This window comes from Phalacrocorax carbo, chromosome 11, assembly GCF_963921805.1.
Source record: "Phalacrocorax carbo chromosome 11, bPhaCar2.1, whole genome shotgun sequence".
NCBI classification, from domain to species: Eukaryota; Metazoa; Chordata; class Aves; order Suliformes; family Phalacrocoracidae; genus Phalacrocorax; species Phalacrocorax carbo.
The window spans coordinates 20117287-20141767 of record NC_087523.1 but is presented as its reverse complement, the minus strand read 5'-3'; the positions used below and the strand labels follow the sequence as shown (position 1 = coordinate 20141767).

General features: G+C 44.1%; 1 protein-coding gene across 1 annotated transcript; it reads left to right on the top strand.

Annotated features, from left to right (window-relative positions):
- Positions 1-23131, top strand: IRS4 (insulin receptor substrate 4). Its single transcript, XM_064463342.1, has 2 exons — positions 1-3613; positions 20730-23131. The coding sequence occupies exons 1-2, from the start codon at positions 133-135 to the stop codon at positions 20732-20734; spliced, it is 3486 nt and encodes a 1161-aa protein (XP_064319412.1). The 5' UTR covers positions 1-132; the 3' UTR covers positions 20735-23131.
- Positions 23132-24481: the final 1350 nt, after the last annotated feature.

The window sequence follows — 24481 nt, the reverse complement described above, 5'->3', positions numbered from 1 at the left end:
GGCACCGCCCGCTCCCCATGCGCGGCCCGCCGCGGCTGGCGCTCCCCCGCTGAGGGCGGATTCCCCGCTGCCCGTCCCGTACCCCGGGCGCTCCGGACCCTGCCTGCCCCCACCCTCCCCCACCCCCCCAAGATGGCGAGCGGGATGAATGGCCCGAACGGCGGCGGCGGCGGCGGCGAGGAGGAGCCGGGCCCCCGCCACACGGGAGGAGGAGCCGCGCCTCAGCAGGAGCCCGGCGTGGCGGTGGGCGAAGGGGAACCGGCGTCGTCGGGCGATGGCGGGCGCTGCCCGTCCCCTCAGCCCCACCACCTGCTGCTGTTGCTGCGGCGCTCGCCCAGCGCCTCGCTCTGCCCGCCACCGGCGGAGGCCGCCCCCGCGGCGGGCCGGGCCGCCCCCGCCCTGGGCCGCGGCGGGCAGCCCCCCCCCGCTCCGGCCGGCCGCGCCGCCGCCGGGGACGACGTGAGGAAGTGCGGGTACCTGAGGAAGCAGAAGCACGGGCACAAGCGCTACTTCGTCCTGCGGGCCGAAAGCCACCTGGCCCCCGCCCGGCTGGAGTACTACGACAGCGAGAAGAAGTTCAAGAGCAGCCTGCGTGCGGCCGGGGCTGGCGGGGCGGCCTCGCTTTGCTGCCCGCCGCCCAAGCGGGTCATCCCCCTCTACCAGTGCTTCACCGTCAGCCGGCGCGCCGATGCCAAGCACAAGCACATCATCGCCTTGTACACCAAGGATGAGTATTTTGCCATGCTGGCCGAGAACGAGGCCGAGCAGGAGGCCTGGTACCAGGCCATCAGCGAGCTCATGAGCCAGAGCAAGAGGGGTTTCCTCGAGCAGGAGGACCACGCTGATCAGCAGGTGGACGAGGACGATGAGCACTATGGGGCTGCACTGAGGCCTGGCACTGTTTTCAAAGAGGTGTGGCAGGTCAATGTCAAGCCCAAAGGCTTGGGACAAACGAAAAACCTTACCGGGGTGTATAGGTTGTGCCTCTCCAGCAAGGCCATCCACCTCGTCAAGCTGAACTCTGAGGTGCCCTCCGTCCACTTGCAGCTAATGAATATTCGCCGCTGTGGGCACTCGGAGAACTTCTTCTTCATCGAAGTGGGCAGATCTGCCTCCATTGGACCTGGAGAACTCTGGATGCAAGTGGATGATTCGGTGGTTGCCCAGAATATGCATGAGACTTTTCTGGAGACCATGAAAGCTCTAAAGGCCTTTGCAGAGTTCAGGCCCCGAAGCAAGAGCCAGTCCTCTGGTGGTGGTAGTGGTACCAATCCCATCTCCTTCATCACCACCAGGAGGCACTTGGGCAACCTGCCCCCCAGCCAGACGGGCTTGCAGAGGAGGTCTAGAACTGAGAGCGTTGCTGGAGGGACTCCTCCTACCACCAAAAGTAGCAACTCCTATCGCTTCAGAACATCCAGCGAAGGAGAAGGAACCATGACGAGACCTTTTAGGTCAGTGACTGGGAGTCTGATCCACCTGAATACTGCAAGGATGAATTTGGGCCGGCAAGAAGGGAGCGGAAGGTATGTGAGAGCTGCTTTCAGCTCGTCTTACCACACCAGGTCTGCTTCACTGCCCGTTTCTCATTTTCCCTCCACTACGAGTCCCATCAGTGTTTCTTCCAGTAGCGGCCACGGCTCTGCTTCGGACATGTTGACCAGGCCTTCTAGCTCATCTGTTTGTGGTTCCCCAAGCGATGGCGGATTTATCTCCTCCGATGAATATGGCTCCAGCCCTGGAGATTTCAGGTACTTTCGAGTCAGGAGTAATACACCAGATTCCCTGGGAAACACGCCGCCGATCAGGGAGGAGAACTGTCTGAGTGAGTACATGTCCATGAGCAAGCAACAGGCAGATGATAGCTCACGAGATGATTATATGGAGGCTGAAAAGTGTTTCAGGAAAAGAACTTACTCTTTAACAAAACCGACTTCTGTAGCAGTGCAGCAGAAGACGACACAAACTACGACTTTGTTAGATGAAGATTCTGCAGGAAACCATGGACGATTACTTTACTCTGAAACACCAAAATTGAGAGATAACCATGAGTCGGAGTACAATGATGCTAACCTTGATTCTGTATGTAACCAAAGTAGGAGTAGAGCCAGGGATGATGGGTACATGCCAATGATGCCAGGAGTTGCATCTTCTCTGTCCAGCAACAGCGATTATTTGCCAATGACTCCTAAAAGCATGTCTGTTCCAAAACAGATTAACAATTCGTGGTCACCGTCTCAGGTTGACTCCAGAGGATATATGATGATGTTTCCAAAGGCTAGCTCTTCACCTGTACGAAGTCCTTTAACTGGATTTATTTCTAAAGGAAGTAACGAGAAAATCGTAAACAACGAGTATATGGATATGTCACCCGGTAATTCAGCTCCAAAGCACCCCAGTGATTCGAATTATATTCACACCGCTTCTGTTTCCAAAGGTTTCAGTTCCTATTTTTCTTTGCCCCGAAGCTTTAAGGCATTATCAGGACAAAATGGTGACCACAGCGAATACGTTCCAATGTCTTCACCTGGAAAACTCTTGTATGGTGGAGCAGAAAACGTAAAAGGGGTCAACAGTGAGGCTCTGGCTAATGGCATCTCTAAGTCACCAGTGGTGAAAGGTTCAGATGAAGGACTCATGCAGAACAGGGCTACCAGGCCCACAAGACTCCCCCTGGGTACAAGAGGCAGTAATACTATCCCAAGAATGTATGATCGTACAGTTCCACCTGAGCCAGCGAGTCCCGGTGAATACATAAATATTGATTTTAATGAAAAGGCAAGTAATACACCATATTCCTTATCTGCGGAAGGATCGCCATCATCTCTGGGCTCAAGTAGTGACCACAGACAGTCCCCGCTTTCTGATTATATGAGTGTTGACTTGGATGTACAGTCGCCAAAAGTAGCGAAGGAACTGTCCAACTCTCTAACAGATATTTCAATTTATGCAAGTTCCAGTATTCCTAGAAACCAACCAAATCCTGACTACGCTAGGCTTTCGTTTGGGACAGCTTGTGTTAGCACCGCGAGTAACAGGACTGATGACTACACGGAGATGACGTTCAACATGGCAGCAACACCACCTCGGCCGTTTGCTGCCGAATCCGACGACGGTGTAAAGATGGATAGTCCTTCTTCCATAGTGAATAGACTGTGCATTGTTGATCGATATGCTGGTAGCGGTAGCTTCTCTGTTCCTAGCTCTGAACCTCCTATGGGACCGAAAGTGATTCGAGCCGATCCTCAAGGCCGGAGGAGACACAGTTCTGAAACATTCTCTTCTGCTGGGACTGTGACGACCTCTTCCTCCTTCTTTACTGATAGTAGCAAAAGACACAGCTCTGCCTCATTTGACAACGTTTGGTTAAAACCAGATGAAAACATTTCTGATGGTCAGGAAAGCAAAATGTCCAGGGATACCTCAACTGGATTTCAGAATGGCTTAAACTACATCGCTCTGAATTTACGCGATGATCCTATAAGCTGTGAGGCAAGTACTACAGCGCCAACTTGCCATCTCCAAAATGGTACTTCAGGTTTGGACAGCGGAGCTTACGTAAGCATAGATTTCAGCAGGTCCGATGGTCTGAAGTGTAACGCTGCGAGAAAAGGTGTGTAACTTTAAAAGCATTTCCCTTTCATGCTTGCTTAACTGTAGGAATTAGATTCTCTACTTCATACTAAAATGCGGTCTTGGGAGTGGGGTAAATGTTTTTTATTACTGTAGTACAACCAGGCTCATCGTGGCACAGCATCCTGACTGCTGAGCAAAGACGAGAGCGGACGTGGTCCTTGGCCTACAGTGTTTATGTGACTCTTCTAGGCAGTTAGAGGTGTTATCAAACTGTCATCTGCCTCAGTTTTTTATAAAAGAAATTTGCTAGTATAAACATCAATTGCATTTCATATTGTGAATACTTGTCCTGAGGTTGTGGTAGCCCTTCTTCACTTCTGTTTTGCTCTTTTTCCCTTCTTATAACTAGATGAGTCTTCACTTTTTTTGTGTGTGTGTGTGAACTTGATATTTTGTAATTTGTGTCATGTATAGGGAAGGCTGAAAATTGCTAGATTGGGTTTAGACATTAAAATTTGGGGCTCGGATCTGTTTCTTTCAATAAATGTAGGTGAAATGCATGTCTTAGGGGTTTTCATATGCAAATCTGCCTGCATTTATTTAGTTGAATCTTATGTGAACAGAATGTAGTGTTTTCGCTTGAAGGTTTGATGTGCTCCTTTTGAGGTCTGGTCTCCAAAGTATCCTTGCATCGTCCTCCGGAGAAGCCCTGTCCCGGTGGCTGAGCAGGGTGGTGGGGGGCTCCTGCGGCCCATGACATCTACCTTCACCGTTTAGTAGCGTCCAAGGGCTTAGCTGAGCCGTAACCCTTCCCCTGCTGTGCAGGGGGATCTGCCTTTTGTGGAGCAGGTGAGGAATGCCTGTGGTGTAGAGGAAGAGCAGGCTCTCAGCAGTGTCTTCCCGGTCTGAAACTTGGGAGGGAAGGCTGCTAGCTTTCAAGTGATCAGTGGTCTGACCAAACTTAATGTAACGCAGTTTGAGGTGGGCATAAAAAATAAGGGTTTTGGGGGTGGGGAGGGAGAAGATGGGAAAGAGGAGGGACGCTCCTATTCATATGTTAAGCTCTTTGCTCTCATGGTGGGAGCAAAAAACAGTAATTAGCTGTTGGTGGTATTATGCATGTCCACTGATGGAACAGGAGTGCTTGTGCAAGTGCTGCATTGCACTGTAACTTTGGAAGTATAATCCTTATTTTGGTGTTGGTGACCCAGTGAACTCCTTGCACCTTCCCAGACAGAAAACCGTATGTGTTGGGAGTGCTGTTTTCCTCTCCTTACAAATGTATGTGTAGTCAATAATTGATGAGTACTAAGAGGAAATATTTAATCACTGTTGGACGTTGATATTTGTCTACTTCTCTGTCAACAGAGAAAGCAGTAAAAGGGCAGGCTACTGCTGCCTTTTGTATTTTTAATTACAATTTTAAACACTGGAATGATAGGGGTTTTTTTTTTCTAGTTTCGCTTTAAAACTAAGTGTCTAAAGGCAGAAGGTATTGCAGGAGCTTAAAATTATGTAGCCTTTCATAGTGGAAGGTAAAAGCCTGACTCAGCTTGCATGCCATTCGAAGTCTGGCAGCACTGCTTGGGGCTGCTCAGAAATGTGTGGTTTGCCTCAGTGGTTTTTTTCCTCTGCTTTGTTTTGTTGGTTGGAATCAAATTTAGAAGACGTTGAAAGTTGCCAGTCCAAGAAGTGCTTTTTTCCAAAGTTAGTCTTTCAGCACTTCAGAGATTTGTCTGCTAAGTCGAAGGCATGCTGACTGCCGTAGCTGATTGGTGTGTTGGCTTTTTGGGGGGGGGGTTGGAAAAAAGCACCCCCAAAGACAGCAGAATTCCTACTTGATCTTATTCCCTTCATATGACTAAAACCCCTGTTATAAAGGAAAACTTCTTACAAAATGGAGGAAAAAAAAAAGAGAGATGGTTTCCTTTCAGCTGTACTGTAAATATTACATTTAAAAATATTTTTCAAGAGGTAGTGTGTTAAGAAATTGTATTTGTTAAACATTTTGCTTACTACTGCTACAGCAAAACACCTACAGCCCTGTGCTTGGGGTTTTTCCCTTGTCTATTACAAGTTGTGGCGGGGGGAGAGACTTACAGCTGCTGGTTCTTGCTGTGAATAGAAGTTTTTCTGGAAATGAAACATGAAGTGAGAGAAACTCCGTGCATAAAAACACGGGCACTGGCAGGAAATAAAGCAGGAGAATAGTAAGAGCTTAGGTTGGTCGTTTCTTTCTAGTCCTAAAAAGAAAATTATAAAACAGTGCACCAAAACAAGGCCTAACAGTTTTCTGTAAAGGCAGCATAAAATATTCCTGGTACACAGTAGGAGGGCAGGTGGCGTGTGGACATTGTTTGCTTGTAGGTGGCTCATGGAGGGGTGAGCAGATTTTGGAATAGTCCGGGCTAAAAGTAGCTTGCCAAACTTGAATACAGTGTTGTAAATTCGTGGTGTACATCTGTTTCTTAGTAATGGCTTAAAATTCTTGATTATTTATATTATTTATAGAAGTCTCTATTCTTTAAACAGCTTATCAGTTTCTACTGCAATAAAGGTTTTATTTTAGTATTTTAGAAGTTTTCCTGTAATCCAGAAGAACACTTTCACATTCCATTTTGAATAGTGAAATAAAGCCTCACTCTTAAACCTCTCATATCCTGAAGAGGTGTAGTGTGCCTATGTGTAATCGATATTTTTAATACTTTTGGAGACTTTTAGCAGAACCAAGTGCTGTCCTTTCTTTCTACATCCCTGTCTTTCGCTCTCTTTGCCTGAGAAATGCTCTGTGCTTAAATCCATTCTTAAGGCAAATATTTAGCAGATGTGTTTACCCTTTACTTCCTCGGAAGGAGCTATCCCCTATTTATTAAATACTATCAAGTAGAGAACTTTCTCTCTTCTCCCTAAACTGCAGTTTTACTGGAAGGAAAACACTTCCCAACTTCGGGTTGTTTGCTTTTTATTTTTGTTTTTGTTTGCTTAAATGGTATATTGTGTTCTGTGACTCAACTGCATTCTCCTAACTGCTGAGGGTGGTAGAGTGATTTCCAATGCATCGCTGCGCCCTCATTGTAATTCCCAAAGTGCTTCTGGTTCAGGTTCACTGATGTGAATCAAACTTTTTTTCTTCTCCCTTCTCCATTCATGATATGGATGGAGGAGGGGGAGGGCACTAAGTTGAAATGGTAAACAGGCCTGACTTGTTATTAAATTTCCAGGTTTAGGCAAAACTGAGCTCAGGTTTTATGATGATAAAAAGAATATAAGGTTCTGATTTTTAGCGATTGAAGTTTAAGGAGGTCATTAGCAAAACAGTTTCATCACAAAATTGTTACACAATATTGAAGCAAGCGGTTTGCAGTTTTGATTACATGAATCTGAGTCATGAAATTTTGTGCTAGGAGTACAGAACACCAAAGCTACTTCAAACAGGGCTTAGCTAATGTATACCTTGTTATTGGACCTTGTAGAAACTGAGGAGGATAATGAGAATGGGGCGGTAATAAACTGCATAATGGGTCCTGTATAATACGAGTTTCTTCAGACTTAATTAGAAATATTAAACCTGCAAAGATACCCTGGACTCCAAAAACAAAACAGACTGTTCAGAGTAAATGTAATGTTCAGCTTAATATCAACCCACCTATTTAACACCCACTCTTTAATCTTATCTCTACCTGATATTCTAACACTGTGCTAAGATATTATTTCAGAAGTTCTGTAAAGTGCAGGATTATAATTTAAATGTTCCTCACCTTTTTAATCTCCTCCTGTGCTAGACTGGGTGAGAGTGTTGTGTGCACTCTGGGGAGCTGAGAGGAAGGAAAACAAGTCCAGCTGTAAAGCAAAACTTGTGTTCCAAATTGTCCAGATCCTTTATGGTAACTTGCATACTTCAAATGCAAAATCTGGAAGAATATAATGAACAATATGCACTTTGAGAAATCCAGAAGCTGGAAGTTTTAGCTGTTACTAATATAGTAAGTTACAGTTTATGGGATACCAGGCAAATAACTGCCCCTTTTGGGTTTCAGACTAGTGGTTTTTAAAAGTTTGCTTCAAACTGAGGCTCTTTTGTATCGGCAGAATACTTAAGGCATGGACCCATTAAAAATAACTTGAAGAACCCTACTGAAGCACATCCGAATGCTGCTCTGTATCCTACATCTTTGAAGTAATGCCAGGATAATAATTCTTAACACCCCCTCCCCGCCCCCCAAACTAGACACCCTCACCCCCACCCCCCCACCATTTTAATCTTGGTGTAACAGATGCCACTTTAACAGTCTTGAGTGACTTACAGCTATGCATAAAAACACCCAGGGCACCTTTCTCAAGTAGTATACAAGCTGCTGAAGGCAGAGCAGATTTTTGCCGCGAGGCGTGGGAGTGAGCTAATTATGACATATTTGACCAAGAATCAGTTGGGTTTTACTTGTGCTTGGGTGAGAAAATCTGAGACAAGAATGTTCCCCTGCCGTTGAGAGAGAACGGTTACTTGTAGTCAGTGTTGAAATACTTTTGGAAATGAGCTTTCCGGACTCTCGATCCATAGTTGTGGCTGATGGTCACATATATCTTTTTTGGAAGTCTAAAACTTTCTGCTTGTAGCTGTCTTCTAGGTTGAAGCACCGCTGCAGGACGCGGGGAGCTCTGGGACTAAGCTGGTACTGATTCAAACTGCCTTTTGTTTTTTTTTAGTAAGTCTTTTGGTGAAATCTCAAATGCATTAGTACCCTTTTCGGCTGGCCTCTAAAACTTCACGTTTTCCCTCCTCCCCTGATGTCTGAGGGCCCCTTGTTCCCCCTGTCGTGTGGGGTGGCAGGTGGGAGCAGCAGAAGGTCTGCAGTTAGTCCCTCCAGCCCAGGATTGCCGGGGTGGTTTGTCACTAGGTATTTCTTAAGGGGTTTTGTATGTCCAGCGGCATGGCGGCAGTAGGTAGAGTTTGGGGTTGTTTTTTTTTTTTTCTCTGCATATGCTATTTTTTTATGAAAGGATCTTTAATAAGTTTTCTTCATTTTGATTGCTGGGGGGGAGGGTTTATGCCTTGAGGTTTAGCGTGGTACTAAAAAGAGCTTATAGTACCGTGTTGTACCTTGGTGTGTGTTTGTGTGCTCTGTTTGTGGATCTGTGGTGCTCCCGAAAACAAGCTGAATGGTGTCCAGTATGTCGATTGAGCAAACAAGTTTGTTTTTCTGATCTGAAGCAGGAAACAAACTCTACAATGTTATTTTAAGTACTGCTGTGATCAAATGTGGCATTCTTCAACCCAAAGGAAAATGGAGTGATAAAACTGAAAAGCAGGTGAGAGAGAGTCAAACTTTCTGGGGCCTGGAGATGTATTATTACTGCTGTGGCATTATGTTACGACTCATCCTTACATGGTATGTGGTGACTTGGCTGGAGAGCTGTCCTATGGCCCACCCTGCAAATTTGCCGTTTGACTTTTTTTTGTGTTTAACTTTTGCGTATTACCAACAATCGGATGATCGAGTTGCACTGTTGCCTTACAGGTTAAAGCAGTGACTAGGGGAAAAGGAAGAAGTATGTTCTAGTTTTAATCAAGCCCTGCATCTCTGTAAAGGTCACTCGGCTTAGGGACGGTTACGATTTAGCTGAGAACCTTGATCAACAGGGATTTGTGACATACCTGAGGGCAGTGGGAAGACAAAGGTAAATTAGCCTGACTCATCAAAGGCATTTCAGAGGTGTTGCCGAGTATCTTATCTAAATGATCTTGAACATATAAGTGTTTGGATTTGTGGAGATTTTGCTTCAGGTGTAGCATTACCCCAGGAGCAGCAGTGTAGTAGACTGTTAGCAAGCATTTTCTGCCCTGGCCAAGTCATGAGCTGTATCTTAAGGGGCAAAGGTTGCTTATTTCAAAACATTATTTTCCTGTGAATTTAGCTAAATGGTTGGATGCTAACAATTCAGACTGCTTGTGTGTGTGCACAGACGTGTGTGTTGCGTGCCAGTGATTTGTGAGTTAAGCATAAGGTCTAATCTTTTTTCATCTTTTGAGAAGAAAGGGTTTTTGAAAGAGATGGCTTATGCTGAAATCAATATAGTTAAGATTTGGCTGTAATTCCAAGGTGATGATACAATTTCATGCAACTCAAGAAAACTGGAAACTTTTAAATTACTATGAAAAGGTGAATAGTGCTTGTGTTCACTGCATAGCATATGTATGTTATGAACTTGGATAAATATCAAATTGAATTATTATTTAGGGCATAAAATAGGTAAGAACAGTGTTCCCTTTTTGCTAGGACATGAAAGGCTCATAAATATGCTACCTACTTGCAGAAAGGTTTCCCTTTTAGCAGAACAGGATTTTGTGGAATGACTGAGGATATCAAAGTGTGTCTTTCTTTTTCTGAAAATCATGGGAAATAACACCAAAAGGTGCGCAAGAAAGCTGGTAAAATTTGCCTCTAAATTTATTGAGGCACTAATGAATGATATCCTCCTTCCACAGGGAATAGTGTTATTCTGTTCCCGTACTTGGGCCAGGCCAGCTTGCTTTATTGTTTGTGGCTCTTGCTGAAGAGCCGAATTTGCAGTATAATGTTTTTGACGCTAGATAGCCTAAGCATGAACTATTTTTTTGGGAACTAGTGCTTCTTTTCACACAGATCTTGTAGGCTACCAGGAGTTTGGAGAGTTCTTAGTGACAGCAAAGCAGATGTGTCATTAGGTAAATGAGAACCTATTACATACTGGACCAAGAAAAACTATTAACATGAACCATGTGATACCTTATTTGTATGAAAGCCCTGTTTAAGCTACTGACAGGCATCGGTGTTTCTGCGACTTTTGTGGCACCTTATCGACAATTGAGCTAAAACGGCCAAGACGAACACAGCAAATGGCACAAAAAGTCTTCTTGAGTCTGGGCACCTTTAGTTTCCTGGTCTAAGTCGCCGGCGCCTGTTTGCAGGTGGGTTGGCTGAGGGCATTCTTCAGCACAAGTTGGATGCAGGTAAAACTTCCATCAATACAGATGAAGGAACAAGCTTTAAGTTCTGTAAGTCTAAGCCAATCAAGTTTTGTAAGTCTAAGCCAATATAGGTTAGAGGGCCAGAAAGGTACAGTTTGCTGTATGGAATTTGGTTGTATTTTAATTTAGCCTGTTAGAAAAATTTGTAAGCTGTTTTGAGTTTTCAGTATTAACATCATTGTTGAATTAAAACTTTCAGAATATTTGCTTTTTGTTAGGTGAGGCACTTCGGGAGGTATTTCCCATCTGTATTTAAACTTTGGGGTGTTTTGTTTTCTGGGGGGGTGGGTGGGATTTTTGTTGTTTTTAGAACAAGTTGTTTTTAAATTGCAGATTGTGCTGAAAAGGAAATCAGTTTGAAATTAGTTGAAAAAAAGGAACAGATTTGGTCTTGAAGTCATTCAGACAATATTACGACAGTGAGTCTGTTAATGAAAGCTTGTAGCTCCAGACGTGATCTCTACTTATTGCAGAACCTGAACAGGTAGGCAGGATGGAGGTCCCTGCACCACGCCGCAAATGTAAATGTGTTGGTCCCTGTCCTAAGGAGCTTACAATTTAAAAGGTGAAACTAAAGAGATGGATGAAACTTAATGTGCTGGGGTGGAGAGTAAGATAAAGATCAAGGCTGCTACCATTGGCAGAGTGAAGATAAGAGTCGGCCTTGCAGAGAGATAAAAGGCTGCCTGAGAGCGGTTGCAAGAGAGGAAGCTGGTAGAGGCACTTGGAAGGGTATGCACATGGCAGGGAGCGATGGAAGGTAGCGAGCTATAAATACAGTGGTTGTAATGGTTTAAATGACTTGAAAAGGATGAGGTAAATGTCAGAACACTGGCCAGGATATTAATCTTGGTAAGAGGAATGTGGGCCAACATGTATCTCCAAGTTAGGAGCATGTCCCGGTGTTTATTTCTCCCTTATAGATGTGGAATGTGATGATTTCCAACCCCCTTCTTTTTTCTTTTCTGTAAGTTAGTTTTCCTGCAGCCACGTGACTGATAGTCTCCGTGCAAGCTGGGGTGCAGGAACGTGTGCCGGAGCACAGGATCACCCTGTGCAGTATCCCTAGGCACTGAATGTCGCATGGACCTGCATCCCCTGTGAGACTTCGCTCCAGAAGCAGCCAGGGTGACAGAGCTGCCGTGGCATTACCGCTGGTTCCTTCTTGTTTTTGCAGGGGTTTTAGGTGGTACCTCTGGGTTTCAGACAGCCTTCTAGCATTGGGGAAGAGGCAGCAGTGGCTTGGGGGATATATTCACCTTTAGGATTTGTAACCAGTGTGTCAGAGCGTTTGGAGTCCAGCTCTAAACTGGGAGATCTGGATGGCATCCGCTTATCACTGCTGTGGTGCTTTTAGCTGCTTGAAACCAGCCTGCGGGAGCTTGGAGTGCAAAACGGTACCTTTGACAGGAGAAAGTTATTTTATTTCTGTCAGTAGATCAGGTTGACCGGCCACTGTAGTGGTCGCGGGTGAGTCTGGAAATGGTGGCAGCAGTGAGTCTTGATTTGCTGTTGAGGGTGTAAGTGATTGAAATATTAATGTCCGTGTGTTCCACAAGGTAAACACTAAACCAGAGTTGCATGCTGTTCATTGAAACTTGTCTGCGTGTAGACACAGTTTAACTCTGCCCTTTGTGAGCTCTGCACTGCTGCTGGAAGCTGGAGGCCCTGTCCTCGGCGCTTGTGCCTGTGCTGTGATTTGAGAAGACCTTGCTTCACGCATGCAATGCAATCTGAATCTTTCTTCTTCCTCCCCTGCATAAGCCGGGGTTTTGGGTATCCTAATATTAGCGCAGACTCAATAACGTAAAAAATTGGTGCATGCCACTGCTGTGTGTGGCAGCAGATAGTGGCTGGTAGCAAAGATTTTTTTTGTGCAGGCACCTATGGGCCTGAGGTATGGCTGAGGAGGGTGTAACTGTTTGGGTATGTGCCCGCGTAGTAACTTTTTGCCTTTGACAGTCACGGCAAAAGCAGTGAAAGGGAAAGGTAGTGCTGAACGCTTTCAGACGTCGATGGCTAAAGTGGTTGGGAAGAGCAAAGGGCTGAATTAGGACAGGTGAAACTTTCTGTAGAAAGGAAGTATCAGGAAAGATGATTTGAAGGGTGGGGAGCTGGGTCATTAGTCATGAGTGACACTGTCCTTTCTCTTAGTTGTGTTCATAAGAATAGTTTTGCTCACTCCAGCTGAAGACCTTTGCTGATGAGCAGGCACCACCCAGCAGAGGATGAGCAGGGCAGGCGTGTATAATACCTCCCCACAAACATACACCCAGGCTCTGATTTTTTTATTATTGTTGTTTTTTTCCAGCTTGGGGGATTTCCTGAGCCTGATGTAGTTTGTCTGTTTTATAATCCTTTATGTTTCTCTCATCCAAGTACTTTTCCAGTCTGTCTTTGATCCTGCATAAACTCCTTGTATCCACAGCAGCCTGTGGTCAGAGTCAGTTACACGCTGCATGCAGACCTCTCTGTCTATTTTGGACCCTGCCCCTTACTGGCTTTGTTTGGCAGCCCCTAGTCTGTGTATTGGAAGAGATAACAAACCCTATCTTTTCTTTCCATGCCGCTTAGGATTGTGTAGATGCCGTATCCTCCTCTGCCGTGCGCTTAGCCAGTGTGCTGTCAGCGGCTTCCTGAACGGCACACAGCAGGGTCCTGCAGGATAATATTGTTTTTAAAATTTCCTGATAATTCCTATTACTTCTCTGGAGGCTGAAGGGTGCTTGTTACCTGGCTGTTCCTCACCAGGAAACTGTTTCACACCTTTCATGAGTTTTTCTGCACAACTCAAACTCTCCCAGTTATTCCAAGTCCTTTTTGAATGAGGGAACCGGGGCTGTGAGTCCTGTTCAGCGCCAATATTTGATGTGGCTGTTTCCTTTCCTATTTGTTTCCTGACAATTCTTAATGTCCCGTTTGCGGCAAGAGCACAGGCAGGAAATACATTCCTCCCTATTGGCGCTTCAGGGCTCCTAACCTTTGTCATGAGAGCAGAGTGAACTGTAGCAGGTGGTATTGTCAGAAGCCACACAAACAGGATTATTTTTTTGGCTAAAATTTACTCATGTTTTCTGCAGTGTAGGCGATCGGTTTAGTATTGTACTCGCTTGCCATGAGAGTGCTTTTGAAAAAGCAGAACTTAGTTTTCATTCTTCTGCAACATGAAAATCTGAAATTTTGGACTTCTACGTGTTTTTAAGTGGAAAGATGTTAATTTTTAGTATTGTCTCCTATGTTGTAATAGAAGTTTAGTTTAAAAAAAAAACCAAACAACCAACCAAAAAAACAAACCCACCCCACCCCCAAACCGCAACAACTTCTTGTCAAGCTGTTGGTACAGTTCAAGTTAGTGGTAGGGCCCTGCCAAAACTGCATACAAGTTTCCTAATTCTAGGAATAGTATCGGTAAAAGAGATGAAATCGGGGAGTGTGCATAAGGGCTTCCTAGAAACCACACTATGTTTATTCAAACAGAAAAAGAAGCCACTGTTGCAAAAGATAAGGCATTTCTGCAAAGGGAATAAACATTATCTCAAAGTACGGGAGAGGTTTTTTATCTCATGAAATTGCTAAGCACTAAGAATAGAGGAACCACGTTTTGAATGAACAATTGTGGATAAAAATTGTTTGTAAGAGTAACTTTGTCTTCTAAATTTTAGAAATACAGCTTGAAGAGGGATCTAATTGACTGGGTTGTGTTGTTACCAGTCACTGTGTTCAAATAGTTTGTCCAATGAAAAGGGGGTCATGTAACAGGGTTTTTTAAAACAAATTTTGCCTATTTTTTGCTTGTGGAAAGTCAGTAAAATTGTAGGTACAAAATATATTCATTAGCTCAATTCAAGCGTCATTAGTTTGTTGTTGAATGTGAAATATGTGCTTAATGGTCAGCATGTAGTTTAACACCTTTCCCAAATAGGGATGTCCTCCTGCGTCGGGGCCTTGTTTGGGTTATGCAGGTACAGCAGCTGCCTGTGCAGTGGCCACAGTAAATGCGTCAGGTTTTCTGATCTGTATTTGTAGGCTTGGTGTCTGCGTGTGCAAATTAAGAAGGAATTCTGCTTTTCTCAAATAACACCGCTTGCCTCTAGCAAGGGCTAAAGCTATGCCATGAAAATTAAGAATTTGAAGGAATGGGGCAATGACATAGGATAGTAACTATGTATTTCTTAAGATTTGGGGCAAAAAAGTTTCTCACTAATTTGTGAAGAATGAATTCGGGCAAATTACCTCCCTCCCCCCGACTTGCACGCCGCCCGGAAGGCTTGCGATGGAATACAGCGCAGTCCTCCTGCCCCGTCCCGGTGGGGTGTCAATAAAATGCTTTTGGACGCGCACGTTGTGTCCCGAGGTGGTGCTGGGATTTGGTGCTTTCCTGAACAACAGGAGCGTTGTCTGGCCGTGTGCACAAGACAGTCTAGGGCTGTTCTGCTGCTTTTGATCTGCGTAAGATTAATTCCGATTTCCCCTAACCTGAAGTTCAGGAAATGGAGAACTTCAGTAGTGTTCTCCAGAAAGCATTAAGCAGTCTTAATCTTTGACATGGAGATTTTAATCATTTAATTATCTTAAATTAATATCTTCTGTAAGCAAAGCTTTTATCCTTTTAGGAATCAGTTGCAGAATTATGTCAGTAAAAGCCTTTCCTGTAAAAACAGATATTATTTAGGATGGATTTCTTTGAGATAATTAGGATAAGTCTGCTCTGTTCTTAAAACCTCACGGTTTGTTTCAGAGTGGCCTGACTTGTATGACCTTAATAATTCAGATGCAGGAAATGAAGTGTAAATTGGATATGTTCTCATCCGATACGTTTTCAAATGGAAGACATTGGGTTTGCAGTCTAATGAATTAAAACTAACCTAATTCTCTGCCCCTAATTTTTATAAAACTATAGATGATTTTTGCATGGAGAACTTGCAGAGCACTTTCTCGGCGTGTTCCCTAATTTTAAACAAAACATTTTTGAGCAATGGCATGCTGCCATCCTATATTAAATATTTGCCCTCTTAGTTTCTCTTCTGCCCTTGTGATCCTTTTCCTCAGATTGTTTGTTCCTCAGAATGGTTGGGACAGCTGTGTGTAGTTTTATAATCTGATCCCATCTTCAACTGATGAATTTAAATAGAATTGTGTAATGAAGAGAACATTAACTTTCTAAACTTTGCTTATGTATTTTTGAGAGGTGATCAGTGAAAATGTTTGGATGCCTTCTGGACTCATTTTCCATATTAAACGTTCATAGGAAGCTGAATTTATATTGTTCTCAATATTCTGAAGCAGTAGAGCTCAATTTTGAATAAAGGCTGAAGCTTTTGTGTAGAATCTGTTAATCGAGCTGAAGTTTGAATAAACAGAAAAGCCCAGCGTAGGGTGTTGTGAAAACTACATAGAATAGTGTATTTCTAGGCTGCTTCAGAAGTGCCGAGGTGGTTTTGAGCTCAGGTTTTTGCTGCTTGTTTTGTTGTAAATAATCAGTTACCAGAGATTTTTTTTTTTGGTAGATGGAGCAGATTTTCTTGGAAGAGCTCGTGACACTCCAGGAACAGCAGCGTGTTTACACTGCGAGTGAAAGTTATCTTCAAACTTGTCGTGTCTGATCTGGCCACTGGGTTTTATTTGGTGGCATTTAAGTTTTGAGAACGCCAAGGGACCGATGGGCCACTTTGAGCGTTGTTCCTCTCTTCCCAGCTAGTTCGCATCTCATCATTTGTTTTCCTTCTAGAAAAGCTGTTTCATCCGTTTCTCTGACAGCTTCCCGTAGTGCTCAGTCAGTGCTGAGTCAAACACATTTATATGGTATCTGTAACGAAATGCTAATCTGGTTTGTATTGCTGCTCAGCAATTCTTGTATTTGCACTAATAACATGGAAAACTGTTGGCTGATGAATCTGCCATTATGAAGACTGAAATAAGATCATCCAGCTTCACGGAAGCTGTGTTGTTTTCTCTGAGCACTTCACGTCCTCCCTAGGTTTACCTTCCCCTACCAACTAGTCAAAAGATGAAGCACATCAGGTGTGGGAGAGAGGAGCCACCAAGGAGCTTAACGCGCGAGCACTCCTGCAACCTCGCTAAATAAGCCCACGTCACTTCCTAAGGATCCTTCTGGCGAGGAACCCCAGAGGTGGAAATCCACAAAACAGCTCTGGGTAGCAGCAGCACAACAGACATCGGCCTTGTTCTCGCTTCCATTATACCTCTTCGACTAATAACTTCCCTCGTGGTGTATGTGCACGCGCGGTGCTCTCGCACGGCTGGGTACAGCTGCCCCTGCACAAGCACACCAGTGCTCTGTTGACACCGAGGTTCCTGCTCGCTCCCTGCAGGCAGCTGTAGCACTGCGACGTGAGACGCGGCTCGGCGCGTGGCTCGGCGCAGACCTGCCTGCTGGGGGGATGTGGTGGTGGGGAGCTACATCAGCTGGAGCTCCTACACCTTCACGGTTCGGGAATCAGTGTCAGGGCTTGTCACTGCGACTGCACAAACTGTCCCTGGCTCTGCCGGAGACCCCGCTCGCCCCAGGACGCAGGCGCCGCTGGTCGTGACATGGGATTTCTTTGGTGCCTGGAGGTTGGTGGTGGGTGGCTGGCGGGCCTTCCTGCAGACGCTTTGTGGGAGGGGTCTTGCAAGGCCCCAGCCTTGCTTAGATTTCAGAGGGAATTTTGTTTTAATGTGGTCAAGTTTCAGGAGTTTCCTTTTTGCCTTTCCTGTCTGATACTGATACATACTTTCAAATACATACACACATATATCAATTTATATCTATCTATCTATCTCTACATATCTGTATCTATCTATCTCTGTATCCCAAAAAAGAGCTGGTGAGTCAGGGCATCAGCCAGCTGTACTGCTCCAACTGCAGTATTGAAATATTGACATTTTCAGCCTTAACAAGGGGATTAGAGAAGTGGTGGCAACCAATAACTCCATCTCAGAAAGACTTTTTGTGAGACTGTTATCAGCTTGTAGGTAATGTTTGTTAAATTCCTGTATGCTTATTTATAGTTCCCACAACTCTGTTTTAGCTGAAAAATGAAGAGGAAACATGCTGAAGTATAGTTTATACTCATGGGGAGAAGGGGGGGCGAACTAATGAGATCTTGTTTAACAAGCACAGAGTTTCAGGAAGGGGGGATGCTGCAAGGAGGTCCCGAGCTTGCCTTTATGCTGGTGTAAAACTCTGGATTTCAGCCAGGATATCCAGGAAATTCATAGGCTGTAGTGAAGCTCAGCTGAGGATACTTTTCATCTGGTTTCTTATAAATTAACCTGCGTTAGCTGGGCTCTGATGAGAGTTACCTGGTGAGCCTGCTTTAGAACTGGCTGTGGTGCTGCCTTCTGAGTTATGCCAAACTTGTTTGAAGAATCAAATGTGTGAGTTAAACAGGGCTTTTTTTTTGCTCTTCCCCTTCCCCTCCAAGAACCTTAAATGTAATTTGGCAAAAGTTTATGAAAGTTTTCAGAAGGTTTTAGCTATAAATACTGAGTTCTGCCACATGAGATTGATTCAAATGACTGGGCCTTTGCTGTTCAAAATGTTTTGGGGATATGCTTGGAGAGATTAGAATAACTTGTCCAACGGCTTTCAGGTGTGCCTTGTGTATTAGGCGTGGAGGAAAAATGCCCTGACAAAAGCAGAGACAGTTTTTGAAGTTCCTTTTATGTAAGCTTACAGGTCCGCAGCAAGGAAGGGGTGGGGGGATGCTGGTAAATGTTAATTTTTTTCTGAATATAAGTTTAATATATAGAAGCTTTAACTGTTTTAATGTTTGACTTGCATGCGTCGTTGAGGTGTGATTCATTGCAAGCTGTGGTGCACATTTTCATCCTTTGGTCCTACAACAAAATAATACTTTTCTAAAGAGGAAAACTATTTTAAAAAATAATAGCTTCACTTGGCCTTTGTGAAAACAAAGCCATCGCTAACCACATCACGCTCTGTGTGTAACAAGCAATAGCTTTTTGTAGTGATCTTATGATGTCTGTGAAATAATACAAATGGAGATTCTTGAGTTGCGGGTGTATTTTGGCTGTCTTTTCCTTGAATTGTGGAAAATAAAGTTACTGTATTTTTGAAATCACTATGTTTTTGAAAAATGAAACTCGGCATCCCAGACCTTCATGTGGGTTGTGTGGGGGGGGCAAAAAAGGAGTTTTCTCTGAAGCCGAAGGACCCCTCTGTACTCCTGCGCTGCTTCCAGCCCTGCCATGGTCTTTGCTTCTCTGCCTCTCGAGCAGCGGGCAGCCTTTGCCGAGAGCTGGGGCTGTCCCAGCTGTGGCGGTAGGGGCAGGGCTGCTCCGTGCAGCTCTTCTGGGCTTTGGTCTTTTTTTCTTTTCTTCCCTTTCTTTTTCTTTTGAAGGGACAGTGGTTTTAGCTGGACGGAAATGAGAACTTCTTTCACTTAGGGTGGAGTTTGCATGTGCATACTTTATGATTAGTTATGTAAGTAAACATACAGGTTTGCATTATTATACATAATGCTTTCTTGTTCTTTAGATGGTCACATTTTCTTTAGCATATTCCTGTGGTGGAGGCAGTGAAGCACTACGCTTTCTTTAGCAATGAGATTTAACTGATTTCTTTGTGGCCCTGCAGAAGGGCTTGGGCAGAATTAAGCTCCAGAACCCCTTCTTCCATTCCAACGGGCCATGGTGCCATCGCCATGCTTCGTAACGAAGTATTAACCCGTGTTGCAGCTCTTCTCGACGGCAGCAGGCTCTCCCAGAGCAGCGGGAGACCTCGTACTATGTGGCTTCGAGGGGAAAAAGTAGACTACCTTTCTGTATGTGATGTTTTCTGAAGGCTAAATCTCTCAGGCTAGCTGTTGTTTCTCAATGAGAGCAACCTGCTGTTGCCTTTTGCCCTGTAAGGCCAGGAACCAGACCCCGCAGACGTGTACCTTGATCCTGGCAGAGAAGGTGACCAAAGCCACCTGGCTGGCAGCGCCCTCAGTCTTGGCCGAGAGGACAGTCCGTCAGGGCTGGCAGACGGCGTAACCCGATGGTTTGGCCGATAGTACCCCTCCAGACTGAAAATTAGTGGTCACACAGGCTCTGTTGGGAGCGGAAGGGGTTTTGCAATGAGCTGAAAAGTGACTTTTTGTACATGCCTCAATTTCTGTTCACACGGCAGCAAAAAGCATTCACATCCCCTTCGTCAGAATTTTCCGTGGCGGGAGCCCTTTGAGCCGCTCTCACCTTGGCACGTGCGCGGCTCATTGCAGAGCTGGCGCTCTGCATCGAGGTCACCCCCTCTCCTGTTTCCATTTCTGCCTTGTCACCCAACTGTGTCTTCTTGTAATACATGATTATATATTTTCCCCCTCATCTTACCGAGCACTTTGTGTTTTGCCCTTCCCAGTCGGTTTGAAGCCGCTGGTTTTTGCTGGCGGCAGCGAAGGTTGCCGTCCGCCACCGCTACGCGCTTTTGCACCGCGTGTTGCCTTTTAGTGAGTCTTCCTTGAAGAAGGGAAAACTATACTCTGAGGTGTTTCATATCGTAACTAAATTAAGCTTTTTCCTGAAAAGTTGAGGGCAGGGCACGCAGCTGTCATGACGTGCCACTCCTTGTTTGGAGCTGGGGTTGCAGGGAGTGTTTATATTGCAGCTCTGTACCTGCTGTGAATGGGAGTGTTCGCCACAGCCGTAATTACATCTGGGTGAACAGAACTGCTCCGCGTTCCTCCTGCGCCGCGTGCTTAGTAATAGCCTCCGCTGTGCGCGTGGCCCGTCGCGCCGAGGGGATCGAGAGCTCGTTAAATGAGATATTGATAGCGAAATAGGTGGTGGGGAGCTGCAAGTTTGACGCTTCCCACGGCGCGTGGGCTGGCAGTGCGGTGCTGGCGACGGTCCGAGCTCCGGTCCAGCGCACACGTGTCGGCTCTGTGGCTGCAGCGGCTCTTCGGTGCTTGCTTCAGACTTCAGAGTTCTTCCTGATGGCTCAGGGTTTCTGAGCGTGGTATCGTCTGGTGCTGCCCCCTCCCTCCATGAGGGACCCGTGTTCTGCATTCAGCAGGTGTCACTTCTGCAATGGATAAGCTCCCTGCATTCTCATCGCTAGAAAACATTTTCTTCCAATATAACTTGCATTTAAAATGTCACTGACTCTTTTTTTTTTTTTTTTACCCCCCCTCCTTTCTAGACTGACTGCATTGCCATGGAAACCATTGTTGGAAGAGAAGACTTTTCTGCTGGTAACTCCAGAAACTGTGTGGTGCTTTTGGAAGCAAAGCTCAGCTCCAGCCGGCTACTTTCATTTCCACCAGCACGGACATAGACACACATCCTTTTAATTAATTTTTTCATAGACATCAGCTCTCTACAGTTGAATTAATTTGAATTGAGATTTTTTTTCATAGCTGTGCTTTGGTGATGGAATTTGGTCTTTCATGTCCTATCTATTTGGGAGGCAGTGTGAATGCTAATAGGAGATCCCTGTATGCCCCTTTCTTCCTCCTGCCTCTCCCGTTAATTTCTTTCTTTAATTTATATTCTGAGAAGTCAAAGCTGGTTTCTGATTGTCTGTTTAACATGGGTTTTGCTTCTCTGGTACATTAACAAGTGGTTAGCTTAAAACATGTATTGTTTAGAAATATTTTGGCCGTTCAGGATTTTTTCAGGTGGCTGGGCGGAAGGAGGGAGGGAGCGGTGCACGTGAGCTTGGGGGGTGAACCTGGGGACTGAACTGGTCCGAGGAGGAGGCACCTCTTTTGCCTCTATTTTTTTTTTTTTTTAAGGTTTTGCTTTTATGGTACAAGAGGTATTTCTTGATCATAGGCTAGAATATTTAAAATCAAATGTCTGTCAGAGCTTAAACCGATTTTGTTTTTTTTTCTCAGAGTTTTGGTATGTACAAAGTAGGATTAACGGGCTGGTTGTCTTGTAGATTGTTTTTGTTCTTACCCTCCAGATACTTGTTTATAAATATGAATTGTGTAAAACGAGGTTTTTGTTCATGCATTCAAATGGAGAACTGCAGAGTCGTATCCAGCGTTTGTGACTTCTGCATTATATTTGTCAGCTGTAGCTTTTTAAAGGGAAACCACCCTGATTGATCTTACTTTCAACCAAAGCCCCATTTTAAATTTGGGACTATTTTTGTTCTTTCTTCCTGGCCTAATGGGAGGAAAAAAGTAAAATATTGGCTCATCAATTGTCTTTATCCCACTTACAGAAACACGAACAATGAGTATTTGATGTTTTTAAAATAAGCCCTGATTCTTCTGCAATTTAAGTGCTTCACTCTTGTACTGAATTTTTTTTTTTGGTTGAAATGAATTTAGGTTTTTAACACTGCTATGAACTTAAAGAGCATGACACTAGTCGTTGGTACATGCAATGTATAATACAAGGCACTGACGATTAATAAAGGGTTTAGAAGTGGTACACAAATCCTCATGCTGTACTGCACCACACAGCTGGTAATCCTCTACCTTGTATATTGTACAACTGATTTGTCAGGCTGCCTCACCTCTAACATACAACCTTGAAATTGCTAGTACAGTTTATATAACAAATTAGACACTGTCAACCTTGATTGCTTGGTGATGTGTACCCAAATCTATTTTTGAGTATTAAAACATACATGTCACTAAAATACGAAGATTTTTTTTTTGGAAACACGGTACCGGTCAGTTTACGCAGTGTCTGGCGACAGGAAACACTGTTGGTACAGGGTTCAAAAGCACAGATCTGTTTCTGATTCTGAAAGAGGAGATTTAAGTTGGTACAGTTACTTGTTGCTGCTAAACATACACTAATTAAAACCACGACCACTCTTACAGACCATGATACTGTCTTGCCATATAGCTTTTGTTTGGTCTCGTAAATTACTAATGCAATACGTAGACAGCTTTTTATAAAGCTTTACATCTTTTTCTAAGAAATCAAAATTTGGATGAAGATAGTTCTAAACACTTAATGTGAAAGGAAAAGGTTGTTTTGAAGAAATTTGTTACACACTTATTTCATATTAGATCCCTGAGGCTGCCATTGTACAATATACAGCACTGATTTCATAAATGCTGAATAAGTAAGTAAATGGGTAACCTCAAGTATAGTGGTACAAATACTAATAGGTACGGCATAATAAATATGCAATCTTTTTGAATCTCTTAGTTTACAGCAACTAATTTATTCAGTATTGTGCTGGAAGAACATTTTCAGATGATGTAAAACATATCACTATATATACTACCTTCCAGCTACCCGTTTATGCTGCTGTATAGTACAAAAATACCAATGATAGAACAATGTTTGTCCTGTAAATTTAATTTGATATTGGACAGTTATTGTCTGTACAAACTAAAACATATATGGTTGAAACTGTTCATTATATTTGCTATTTCTGCTTCACAGATCTGTTTTAAAGTTGAGCTGATTGATCTGGCTTTGTCTTCCATTGTAAATATTGTTATGTTGTTTTCTTTGTAAAACACATCGCGTTTGCGGTTTTGGGAGACTGGCTTGAAGCTCTGTATAGTGTTTATATTTATCTGACTTGGCTTTCCATAGAGCTACTTGCAGTAAATACGTGTTCATGTAGTTCCGTGTCTGGGTTTTATTTTTAAACAAACTTCTGGGTTGTTTTTTTTTTCCCCCCTGTCAGAAGTGCATTTCCTCCTGCTGCGGCTGCTTTCTCCCTTGAGTGGTTTTGTCATCCTGTGTCCCTGAAGATTCGGAGAAGCTTTTAGCGTATTTCAGGGGAGCGATTCCCAGCCTGTCCAATTTTCTCTGCCACTTAGTGTAAAAGGTAGCACAGAGCGAAACACCCAGAAGTTTTCTTTGCCAGAGATTCATAGTGCTGGTGAACAACTCGGTTTCTGAATGAAAAAACCAAAAACCAACAGTGCCTGATACTTTGTTTTTCCGCTTTAAATGCAGAGGGCTGTGGCAATTTTTGGCTGTACCTTTGTCCGTGACTGGGTACAGAAGTTTCATGATCAAAAAGTAGTAGTCCTGGAAGGAATTTGTAGCAGTCTGCTATCAAATGGGCTCCTGTCTTTAGGGGAGAAGGGAACAAGTACGGCTTGCTGTTGTAAGTTTTGCAGTAATACTTTGGTCTGATACGTGTTAAATAAGGTCTCGGTACGTAAAACCAAAAGCCACGCAGATAATCTCATACTTCCAGGTAATGCACCCACTTGTAAACACAACCGAACTGAACATATCAGCGAAATGTAATGCCTGTTCAAACTCCCTACTGACACGAGGGATATGTCGATAATTCTGCATAGAAAGAGATTTTCTGCCTAGATGTGAGTGTAGATGATCTCCATAAATGTGGGTGATTACTGTGAGATGTCTTGCGTGAGACCTTTCTTCCTTTAAAAATACCTGCTTTAATTCTTACCCCGTTACTCAGAACAGTGCATTAAAACAACTCCCTGTAAAAGTGAAGTTTGTTGAGGAAAAGCCTATTCTTACAAATAAACCAGCTCCCTTACTCAGGGCCTCATTTTATAGCATGCAGCCTGTATTGGGAAGAAAAAAAGAAAACAGCGCTGCTCATACATGGCAGGAGCAGCCCTACCAGCAGTAAACAAACAGTGAAAATTATCCAAACACTGTCAAGACTGTTGCAACAGGCTCAAATAACTGCTTTAAGGGACCTTTGACTGGATCTGAAATGGGCTAACTGCTTCAGGGGCTTTTTTTTGGGGGTGGAGGACATAGTTTTGCACTAATTTTTCAAACCCCTTTGGGTGAATCATTGACAGAACGCTCTTGCTTCTGAAGCATGGTGAAAGCCCTCAATTAAAACCAGAAGGAAGGCAAGCTATTTTCCTATCTGAATTTGAAGGCAAGCACTAGAATACATATTAAAAGTCTTTGTTTTGAAATATGCTGACCAGTTCTGCTGGCCCTTGCGCCTCACTGAGCAATATGGTATTG